This window comes from Micrasema longulum, unplaced genomic scaffold, assembly GCF_059751315.1.
Source record: "Micrasema longulum isolate JH-2025_06_02 unplaced genomic scaffold, ASM5975131v1 h1tg002533l, whole genome shotgun sequence".
Classification (NCBI taxonomy): domain Eukaryota; kingdom Metazoa; phylum Arthropoda; class Insecta; order Trichoptera; family Brachycentridae; genus Micrasema; species Micrasema longulum.
This window is the reverse complement of record NW_028279674.1, coordinates 74,963-87,130: the sequence shown is the minus strand read 5'-3', so window position 1 is coordinate 87,130 and position 12,168 is coordinate 74,963. Positions and strand designations below refer to the sequence as shown.

Here is a 12,168-nt window from a genome sequence, read left to right as displayed (position 1 = left end):
TGAATTTGATTTTGACTGTATGGTATATGCTGATAAAGCTTTTAAAAAAAATTGTTGGTGCTAATTTTATTTGTAATGTATGTGCTGATGAGGCAGTAATTTGAGGAGGTATAATACATGTCAAAGTTGTTAAACTATTGGATTTTGCTGCGTTGCTGTTTTTTAATATTACTTAGAGCAAAAATACAATAAGGCTAATGGAAAAACAGTTTAGTGAATTGTTATTACTAATGTGCAAGTAGAGTTCTCATCCATAGGTTGGTATCCAGGTGTAGTTTGTTAGAAGTTCTATACCCAAAATATTCCACTATATAACGATGGAAATCTACACTGTGGAATTATGCGTTTTTTCGTGGCAAAGAGTAATCCATGTCAGCAAATTGAAAATTTCTCTGCTGACCGAATATATAAGAGGGTACCTAAAAGAAACCGCACTAATGTTGTGGTAGGTGGAGTTTTTGTAGCGTTATGTTTTGCCAGTAAGATCATGTAGAGCTCTACCTTTTCTCAGTCAGTATGCCAAGTGTCGTCACTGGAGAAGGTTCCGCTGGTAGGAATTTTTTGATGACTGTTGTTGTTTTGTATGCCCGTCGTTTTTTCGATGGATGATCTGTGCGCAGCTATGAAACTCAAGAATTTCTGTGCCAGTTTTCCCAAACTGGCACAGAAATTCTTGAAATGTTAACAACGGTCTTCAAACATGATGTTTTGGGGAAAAATCAACTATTTGAGTGATTTTCCTGTTTAAAAAGAGGTGAAATGATTATTGATGACCAACCTCATCGGGTTGTGGTCCTGTGGCTAGTGTCTCGGACTCACGGCTCAAAGGTCCGTGGTTCGAATCCCAGTCTACCCCAACTTGATTCCCATTTTCTAGTAGTGAGTTATTTAAAACTCGTTGAAAATGGTCCTCAAAATTAAATATTTGTGTAAATCATAATAATGTAAATATTTCTTTTAAATTAAAAAAAAAAAAACCTCACTATAGATATTCTTCAACAGCATACAGGAATCATTTCTTAATGTAGTCCAACTGGATTGATGTTGCCTAGAGTACCAGGTTTCAAATTATGTTTCATTGTAACATTCACAAGACCTTTTATACTAACTTGTATAAATAATCCAGTTCTGTCTGACCTATACATTCACATATTTTAAAAATAGAAACTCAAATCCTTAGACCTGGTGTGCAGTTTGTGGTGGGCAAGCTGGATGTATTTATTTTATATATATTTTTTATTTACGGACTCATTTAGTCTATTTAGTTGCAATGAAATACAAAAAAAAAAAAAAAATCTAACAGAAAAAATAATAACTTCAAAAAAGTTGTATTTTATTGATTATTTAAATTTGAAGTTGTCGCATAAAAATTTGGACACTTCATATAAGCCTTATCTTATTTTATAGTGCACAAATTTTAAAGCATTATCATCAACTTTATAAACTCAAAACAGGTTTTATAAACAACAGATCAAAAAACTATCAAAATAGTTGTTCTTATTAGCAATTAGTAGTAGGTGAAAACAAGTATCTCAGCCACAATATTTTACTCTCCAGAGATAACCAGACCGCTGAGCTTCAGAGGAGAATCGGTCTTGAGTGGGCAGCAATATGGCAATCTGAAGAAGTTCTTCGACCACATTTTTCCCCAGTCTGAAACGCAGAATGTATGACCAATGTGTACTTTCAGTATTGACATACTATAAGGAAGCTCTGCGTAGCACAGAGAAAAGATGAAAGAGCCGTGTTACATATAAAACTCTCTGACCAGATAAGAAACACCGAGATATGTAGATGGTCAGGAGTAACGGATGTCGTTTAAAGGGAATTTTTCAGGACATGTTGCCAAACAAAAAGAACAAAGATGGACTAAAAGGGTAGTCGAGTGGAGACTTCGCGTAGACAAAAGAAGTAGAGGGAGACCCCCTTCACGATAGTCAGATGATAGTAGAAAAATTGCTGGTGATTGGTTGCAGAAAGCGCAAGACAGGGGCGTATGGAGGAGTATGGGGAAGGCTTGTGTTCAGCAGTGGACAGAAAGGACTGTGTGATGATGAGTATTTGTTTGAACAAGAGAATTTAAAAAAAAACCTTATTTTCCATCTTCTCCCATTATATTTATCCACATTCTGCCACATAACCTTATATTTTCTTTTTTTTTTATTATTACCTAGTTAGATACAAACCACCTTATTTTTATCTTAAATTATTCTTAATTTTACTTTGTTATATTTATACTTAGAACATAAGATTTTCTCATGTTAATTATTATCTTTTGTTAAATATTATTAAATATTTGTATATAACTACTTACTGACTTTTCTATGTCGACCGGTTTCGAGACGTACCCCTCTCTTTGCCAGGACACCAATTAAAGCAACATGCAAACCAACATGCAAAACCCACTATAAACCTTCACCATAGTTGCACAAAAATATAAAACTAACACGACATGCATTTTAATAAACACATGCACTGATTAAATTATGAAAATATTCTATGTTGTTTGAGAAATAGTTGAAAAAAGTAGAGGAGATGGAGGGAGGGGGTGATATACAAATATTTAATAACATTTAGTAAAATGTTTGACCACAAAGTTAACGCTTTAAATATTAATAATATGTTTTTTAACCGTTGATCTATAAATAAATAAAAAAATTATGCATTGCACAAAAAGCTTAATAAATAAAAAATACTCTATTGCCAATGACACTATTATTATAATTCACATTTAGGTACCACTGATAGGAATCTGTTCTTGTTGAATTAACTTTATGATGCCAATTTTTAGTAATTACTATTTTTTCGAATTTGCAAAGGGACCTTCTTTATTGTTTCACACAACCTTGTGATTTATAAATCTGATAATATTAGGAGTATAAAAGATAATGCTTTTATCTGTTTAGATGAAAGATTATTCTAGACTAGACTATTATTCTAGACTATTAAATATTCAACTGTTTGTGTTTACTGAATTTTAGAATGAGGAATTGTAGTATACTTCTGCATGTTTTTTGCATTATAAATTATAAGAGGATATAATTATAAATTATTCTGAATATGTTATTTTAACATCAGAAAGGTTGTACAGAAAAAAAACATGGCTAAATTTAAAAATACAAAAAAAAAAATTAGTTTGATTATAATCATGCATATCGGAATTAATCTTTAAACTCATTTCTTCTGTACGAATTTTTTATTATAATATGAAATACTGGCGGTAAAGTCAGATTAAAGGTTGTTATATTGTCATCATTGTCATCATTGTCACAACTAATCATGCAAGCTTGCACCTTAACAAACGATTAGAGCAGGCTTGGAGCAGCTTTGGGCCAACGATAGACAATAAGTTTCAAGTTTTATCCATGGAAGCAAATGTCAAAATAAACCATTCTGAATGTACGTATTTGACGTTTGAGCGGAATGTTTTCAATTTATAAGTCGTAATAAAGTTTAAAGGCAGCATGCTATAGAATTTTCATATATTTTGATTATGGCTTCGTTCTTCAGAGATGTACGCGCTTCTAGTGTTAGTCGCGGGCGTGATAATATTCTAAAGGAATCTCTCACCAATAATTTATCAGAATGCGTAAAAGCTATTCAGTTCAATCACCAAATTGAAGAATGTCACCACCAAACCATCGGAAGTAATGATCTATCGTACTCTCTTTGTTGTGCTTTAGAGGGTATATTTTTACACGGATTAAAAGACTCGTTTTTCAAAAAGGCAAAAAGTGCAATAACGGGAGACATTGACCAGAAGCCAGAACCCAACTTTTGGCCGTTGATTCTTGTTCTGTCTCACAGCGATAGCATCAAACACATCGCGTCTTTACAACAGATAACTACCGAAATAGGTCAATGTCGCGCTTGGCTTCGAATGGCTCTCAATGACTGTCTTTTATCTTCATATATATCTACGATGCTTCGGAATATGAAATCAACCAAAGCTTTCTACTCGCAATCCGCGTTCGCTAGAGATGTGGAGCTCTTGGATGTGGCTCAAAGGTTTCTCGAAGGAATCGAATCGTGCACGCAATTTGAGTTGCCTATCAACTCGAGTCTTCTAAATGTGTGGCCGGAGGATGTACTAGTTCTGGCGGGAGTCTGGATGCCGACTATCAGATCTTGTCCCATCACGGCAGGTGTAGACGTGGCCAGCACTCTCTCTTCCAGTGATCCCGAACCCAAGATCAATAAAATTCTCAATAGGGAACGCAATATTCTGGGTCTGGGACAAGTTCTAGGAATGGATCAAGAAGAAGCTTTTAATTTTATAATTTCTAGTATATCTGATGACATTGCAGATGACCATTCTAGTGAAGTCAAAGCGCAGGAACTCTCAAAGCCAGGAACCTCGACAAAAAACCCTGCAATTGAAGTTGTTTCAACCGAGGTCCAAGAAAAGCAGACAGCGGAGGAGTCGGACAGCATAGATTTTAGTGACTCAGAAAATGACACAAAAGACAGAATACCACCTGACCTTAGTAATATAGGGAATTCTCTCATTGGAAAAACAGCGTGGTCTTCAGATCTCAGTGATGACCTTAAAGTCTCCACGGAATCCAACTCTTCCAACAGTAGTTTGGTTAAAACACCTCAGTCTAAAAGTTCATCCTCTCTAGTCGACGAGGGGTCATATGTGAAAACACCGCATATCCAAGAGATGATGAGAGGCTTACGCAAGGAACTTAAACTAACCAACGATGATTTCGAAACTGAGGCACCGCAATTGCTAGACTCAGCTCAGACCACCAACGACGATCCTCTCCTAGAAGGGCTCGGGTTTGAAGTGGTATCGAGGACACCCTCGGGAGACTTTGACGCATCTGAATTAAAAACCCTGGTAACCCAACTAGGGACATTGTCTAGAGAGTATGGGCTGGATAGCCAGGATTATGAGTGCATCAAGTGTCGCGATATGCTCGGAACTATTATTTCCAAAGCCAAAGTGTGCGCTTACTCTGGACAGTACTTTTGCGAGAGTTGCATGGATCCCAACGTATTCATGATTCCGGCAAGAGTAATTCACAACTGGGACTTCCACCGCTACCCGGTCTCCAAAAGAGTCGCCATGTTCCTCCTGGAGTTTCAGCATCAGCCTCTCATAAATATGAAGAAAATCAATCCCCTTATCTACAAGGGAGTGGGTGCTATGGCAACCCTTCAGTTTTTGAGAATCCAACTGAACTTCTTACGGGCCTACCTGTTTACTTGTAGAGAACCTGTGATCGAAGAGCTACAGAAACGTGTCTGGCCGAGAGAGTACTTATATGAAAATGTTCATCTATATTCTGTTTCAGATCTTGCGCAAATTCCAAATGGCTCCCTAGCTAATCAAATTCAGAAAGTTGTATCTTTCGCTAAGAGCCATGTTGCAGATTGCTGGCTTTGTAGTCAGAAGGGTTTCATTTGTGAAGTTTGTAACAATCCCAAAGTTTTGTATCCTTTTGATATTGACTCGACATTTAGATGCGAAGTGTGTTCTAGCGTTTTTCATTCTAAATGCTTAAATGCTTCAAAACCATGTCCCAAATGTGAAAGGAAGAAGAAAAGGCAAGCGGTTTCTCTCGTAGATGCTGTCCATAGTAATTTTGCTTAATCCACTGATTACTGTAATATACGAAATAGGAGAGTATCATTCTGTATGACTGAATTATATATTTTAAATATGTGCTGTAAGTAAAGCAACTCGTAAATAAAATATTTCTTTTAGTAAATAAGTAATAGAATTATATCACAATGTCAAAACTTTCAAGCTTTATATAAATACAAATGAACAAACCATCACGTTGATTCGTCATCTCGGTGACCGTGAAAGTGTGTGAAAGTAGACAGTGAAAGAACGGCTAAAAGTATTTACGATGCGAATGTTGATAGATGCAGAAAACAAGGAAGACGGAGAAAGACATGGCATGACCAAATCCAACAAATACTTGAAGATGGACATGTCAAGAGTCAGAATAATCGTTGTGCATGCACGAGAGGATCTATGAATGTAGAGAAAATGAGATCTGTATGCAAAGACAGAATAAGTGGCGTTATATCCTCTCTACCTATCTCCACGCAGAAATGGCGTAATGGTTTGTTTGTTTGTAAATTGCTTCTTTTAAAGTTCTTGGATTTTCCATTGCCATTCAAAAGAAAAATTATACTAGTGTTCTATGATTATTGTAATGAATTTATAACCGTACTATTTAACTAAGCAAGAAAAAATATTTCTGTGTTAATTTGATAGACTTCTTTTTGATCCCCGTTTTAATTTCATTTAGTCACTCTTACCTCCAGTTGTTATAAGAATTCTGGATTTTTTCTACCCAGGTAAAACATACTAAATTGCTAATAATAATGACACAAGTATATTTTAAATGTAATCAATGATTGTTTTCATGCATTTAAGAGAATTTTAGCCACCATACAGTTTTTAATATTCATATTGTTAATATTTTCTGTACAACATTTATGGAATACAATTTTGGGTGGAACTAAACTTTCTTTTTCAGGTATTCATCACAACTTTGAATGAAAATGGTGTATTTAATTTAGTGTTTCTGAAAATTTAAATAGAATTTTTTGTATCATGATATAGCTCTGGATTTTCTCAAATCGTTTTTACTGCATTTAACAAATATTTATTGAATAATTGCGCAACGTTTATGAACATAATAACACTTTGCATATCAATAATAATTCATAAGATAATATCGAAAGTTTAATAAGAACTTTGACCTGGTTAACAGAACACTAATATCTAGCTATTGAATATAATATAATAAACCTCTGATAAATAATGTACACAATTTATTCTGTGGAGATAAATAATTACGCCATTATATTTATTCAATATGGCTGCATTTACAGTATCTTAAACTCTCAAAAAACTTAAATCAGCCATCATACGAGTTCATTATACTGTACAAGATAATATCTCAAATGATTTAGTAAGCAATTTTGAAGTAGACAACATTTGTCATAACCACACAATTTTCATAGCATAAAAAGATTAAATAGGATGCAAATATAGTTCAATCGGCTCAGAAATAATGAAATACTGTTCCTCGTTTATTACAGTACTAATTATGGATTACAGAAACCTATACCATTAAATTCTGATCTATGAATTTCAATAAATTCCTATAATATTTTTGCGTTAAATAGGGCTTTTTTAAATTTCCTGGATTTTTACGCCGTTTAACAGAGTGTTATCATAAAAATAAAAACTCCATTATTAGTGTTACACATTTATTCTATTCGTAATTTTGAATCACCCAGCGATGGGAGGAGTGTTCTCCCGAAACTATACTGCCCTTTTAAGTACAAAAGGCAACTTTGCGACAACGATATAACAATAGATCACAAAATTAATTAAACATGAGGAATGTTCTATGGGAAATTTTTAACCATTTGATATAAAGTAAAAAGTAGTAAAAATTGGCACCCCAATTGCAGTGTATTTTGATATTTTTTGTTACATGAAGGTAAGATGATCATTCTCACGCTTCAGGTACCAGTCCAGGGACTATGAAATATTTTTAGTGTAAAAACACCCTTTTAAATAAATATTTCATATCAACCATGTCGGGAATCAAACCCGAGACCTCTTGCATGGTAGGCAAACGCGCTGACCATTACACCACGAGGCCTATAATTATTTACAGCTTTTTAAAATTTGCATTAAGTTGATAAATATTAAAAAGTGTCATATCTCAAAATATGACTTTTGCAAACCCGCTGCCTTTTTGCTTATGAGGGCAGAATAGTTGTGTTCTTTTCAATAGAATTAATGTACAACACTAATAACAAAGTTTTTATTGTAAAATTCATCATCACGAGTCAATAGTTCAATGGAGTTTTATAGGTTATCTGGACGTTAGTTGTTCCCATTTCCTGCTGATATTTTGGATTGCATTGCAGCTCTCATGATTCCTAATGATTAATGTTTTTTGAAGTATTGAAAAAATACTTATAATATATAAGCCAAAATGTATATAAACATATTTTTTAAATTAGTATTTTATGCACTCGTTTTGTGATTTTTTAAATTAAATCATTTGCCTATTTATTTATTTTGTTGAAAATCATTCATTTAAATTTTCCAACCGATTTTGTAAACAAAACACAGTTTTTTCGTCAAGGCATAAAAAAATACTTTTTTATGCCTTGACAAAGGAACAGTAGTGTTCTGAAATTGATCGGCACATTAATTTTGATCGAATTATGTGTATCTGTTACTTACAAATCTCAAATGTCTACATTTAATTAACAAAAGTAACTAAACAATAATCTTTATTTCCAAACATATTCTGGCAGATATAAAATGGCCTTTAGAATAGAATGGGGGATTGACGATTGCAAGATCTGAGATGTGGTGTAGCCCCATTTAAAAAAAAGTAATACTCCATTAGTTTTTTTTTGTTACCTTTCATGTTTGGAATCCCAAAAATGAGATTCAAATGTCATCTGATTCTGAGTTTTCTTCTACATCAACTTATATTGTTGATTTATATGTTTTTGTGAGTGCACTTTACTTCAGTTAATTCATAACATATGAGATTGTGAATTCAATACGAGAGTTATAATTCTCCATTCTTATTCATTATCTTTGATGTTCTGTGTCCTTGATATTTCAGTAAAATATATTTTAGTAATTTTCCTTTGTTGTATTTATGTATTTAAGTAATAATGAATATTATATCTGTGTTTTGAATCTGATGAACTTATGTCATAAAATTAGCTTATGGAACATTGCGACGAGGAAACATTATTGTAGATAAGAAAGCGTTCCCATAAATTATCAAAATACAGCCAAATACTTACAGCAATTCAATCATATTAGATATGCCCTTAAAAAATTTGGATTTGTGAATTTAAAAAAAAAATAATAATAATATGTACTACATACTTACAAGGTTTTTCAGGACCATCCTGCGAAACTTTTGAGGAACATTTTTTATGATGTGCTTTTAAAAATGTTCTAATAAATTTTTTGGAAATTCATATTTTTAATTTTGTTGAACAATTGAGATTAAAAACGTATTTGACTAACGAAGCCATACGCACCAGATGCGGTCTAGGGAAGGGGCTGAGTAGAAGAGGGAAAGGAATGCTAGTCCGTGACATTAAGGATTGTGTCCATTTTCAAATTATAATAAAAAAAAATTTCATTAAGAACGAGTTCTTGAAAAAAAATTATTAGGATTTTTTATAGTTTACCATGAGGAATGTTGCTCCGAAATTTCGCAGTCTCAAATACCGTCTGTAATTTAAATTAAAGTAGTAACTTTTTAATTTTCTTTTACAAATAAAATAAAACTTATTTTTACAATCCCTTATTTCAAATAGTTTTTGTCACTGACAATGTGATGTAAATTAAACATTTTATTACTGATTAGAAACAATAATAGTATAAATTGGAAAGTATACTCATTTTGTCATTTTTATGGTCATTATAATAAAATATGTATAGTATATATCTATATAATAGAAAAAAAATTCTAAGAAAAACTCTTGCACAGTATATGCATTTATGTTTAGGATTTTCTCTTTTTTCATCACAGTAAATTAACCATTATTTAGAGAAAATCTAAATTAAAAATGTGCTATTAAGAGATTTAAATGTAATTTATATATATAGTTCTTTATTGAAAAATTATGATATATTTTAATATATCTACAAATAAGATTGTTATTTAATGGGGAAAACTAAAATACAAATACTGTAATTAAATTATTGTTTTATTTATCACAAGATATTTTTTTTGTTTGTTTTTGTTAAGTGGTTATTTAATGTGGAACAGAGGTAGCCAACCGATCGATCTCAACCGACTGGTGGATCATAGATCATAGCTATTAGGACTGTTTGTTGGAAAATAATAATTGTATTACAGAAAGACAAAGACTATTTTATCTATCTAGTTTATATGGCATGCAAAACAATATTAAATGTATGGTAAAGTTGAAAAATAGAAATATAGCGGGGTCGATGTGAAACATTTGTTTTCACAAAGCAATATTTTATTTTCCCTGAACTGGCAACGGAAGCGTAAGGTTGATCACCTCACCTTCTATGTAAAAAAATGATCTAGATACGCCGCAATCGGAGTTCCAATGCAGTGCCCTATGCACCACTGTGTGGAGAGGGAAATGAGAGGCAAGGTGTACATCGCACGGAAACTGGACGGTGGAAAGTAGACCTCGGGTGTGATACTGGGTAGAATACTGTTTAGTGTGGGTGCTGTCTGTGAATATAATATAGGTCCCGGCTTTGATTCTCCGCCAACCCTTATTTTAGGCTCTATTCTTACTTACCATGGAGTTTCTACTAATCAAATTTGCTTCGAAGAAATTATTATTATTCCCTTATACCAAGATTGGTAATGATAATGGGTTTGATGGTTTTTAAAAAATATTTTTATTTGTTAATAGACTATCACTAGACTAGACTAGATATAAACTATAGACTATCACTATCAAACAAAGCCAAGAATTTAAAAAAATGTTTTTTAGTTTTGCGATTTTTAAATCACTCCACCTGTGACGTCACAAGTTCGCTTCGCTGAGAGATTGGTGGATCGGCTTCAAACCAGAAATCTATTACAACACTCTTATTATTGGTTGATTCAGAAGAAGTGATGTCGCTCAAATTAGTACATTTTTATGGAAATTTTTCATCTATTTTTGAGAAACTTTGTCACACAATTAAACGCTCTCATTTTTATTGCGCGTAAGAAAATAGTTTTTTTACATCCAATTGGATTGGATTGGATGGAAGTTCAGTGCTACGGAAAATTTCCCGTAGCACTGAACTTCCTCATTGTGGACTGATACACCAATCGCAGCGTATCTCAATTATTTTTTTAATAAAGGCAAGTATTATTGATGGTGCAAAAACGAAACGACTGATGCGCCCTAAATAAAATTTTGCCGGAGAGTCAATAAAAAAAAAAACCAGCATATCGTTTTGTTTTGAATCAATTTGAAAACATTGATAGTAAGTTGTCATTGTATTATGTAAAACTATTTGGGCTATGTATGATGAACACCAAACACAGATTTTAATGTAAATCTATCCAAAAATTTGTAAAAAAAGTCAAATTCTGTCATTTATATCTGTTGATTTTATAAATGTCATCCAAGAGGGTAATTGAGGTAATCATAAAAATTTATATCCGATATCCACAGGTGTTTGCTCATATGATGCAGCTTAAAATTTTCCATCTCTGGTAAACATATAATACACAAATTCTTCTATCTGATTCAGAATATCTTCGTTTATAATGATCTCACATTTAGTCATACTTTTATCCCCTTTCTCTTGTGTAGTTAAGTAATTGATTGTAATTATTATGTTACATTTTCACTGAGCGTTGCGTAGTTCTAAATTTGTATATAGTATATATTTATATCTATGTGCGGGTAAATATTCTAAACCAATAATAAGTTAACACACGAGTTTTATTTTTGTCACCCTATGGATTTGTTTTTTTTACTTGTATCATCGAAAATGTGTTAGTTTGTCTTCTTCATCTTTTAAGAGATTCTAAGATCTGTGTTACAGAAAACTAGTTGTTCTCCTGAGATGATGAGGTCCAACTGTTCCTCCATCTCTTGGGTGGTCTTCCAAGCGGATGTTGTCCAGATAGGATTTCATTAGCTGCAGTGTACACAAGTCTGTCTTGCTCATTCTGCCAACATGGTCCCTTCAGTATCTTTATCCGCATCTGGTCTATCGCACGATATCCTCTACTTCACACGTTTCTAATTACAGTATTACGGATTCGGTCTCGTAGTGTTTTTCTCGTAATGGACCTTAAGACCTTCATTCCAGCAGTTCTGAGTAGCCCTTCGGTGCGAACAGTGTCAGCCTACATTTTCACAGGATACGTCATGATGGGCCTCACACATGTCTTGTAAATTCTGACCTTGCTATCGATACGCTTATCCTTATTTCGTATTACATTCTTCATACACCCCCGGCTCAGTTGAATGCCTTGTTGACCTGTTCTCGGGACTTCACTGTACAAATCACTACGACTTGCTATTTCTACTATGAAAATAAAACTTCGTTATTAGTGTTACATCAATTATTATTTTTTTACAAGAACATTACTACAGTTTCGGGAGAGCACTCCTCTCATCGACGGGTGATATAAAACCCGATTCAATAAA

At 33.2% G+C, this 12,168-nt stretch overlaps 1 protein-coding gene across 1 annotated transcript; it reads left to right on the top strand.

The window, feature by feature from the left end:
• Nucleotides 1-3,371: 3,371 nt before the first annotated feature.
• LOC148272006 (uncharacterized) lies at nt 3,372-7,220 on the top strand. Its single transcript, XM_088240634.1, has one exon. It carries the CDS (start codon nt 3,494-3,496, stop codon nt 5,600-5,602), a length of 2,109 nt encoding a protein of 702 aa, XP_088096760.1. The 5' UTR covers nt 3,372-3,493; the 3' UTR covers nt 5,603-7,220.
• Nucleotides 7,221-12,168: the final 4,948 nt, after the last annotated feature.

What these genes read in the sequence shown, in the direction of transcription:
- LOC148272006 (XM_088240634.1), top strand. Translation starts at nt 3,494, where the DNA reads ATGGCTTCGTTCTTCAGAGATGTACGCGCTTCTAGTGTTAGTCGCGGG.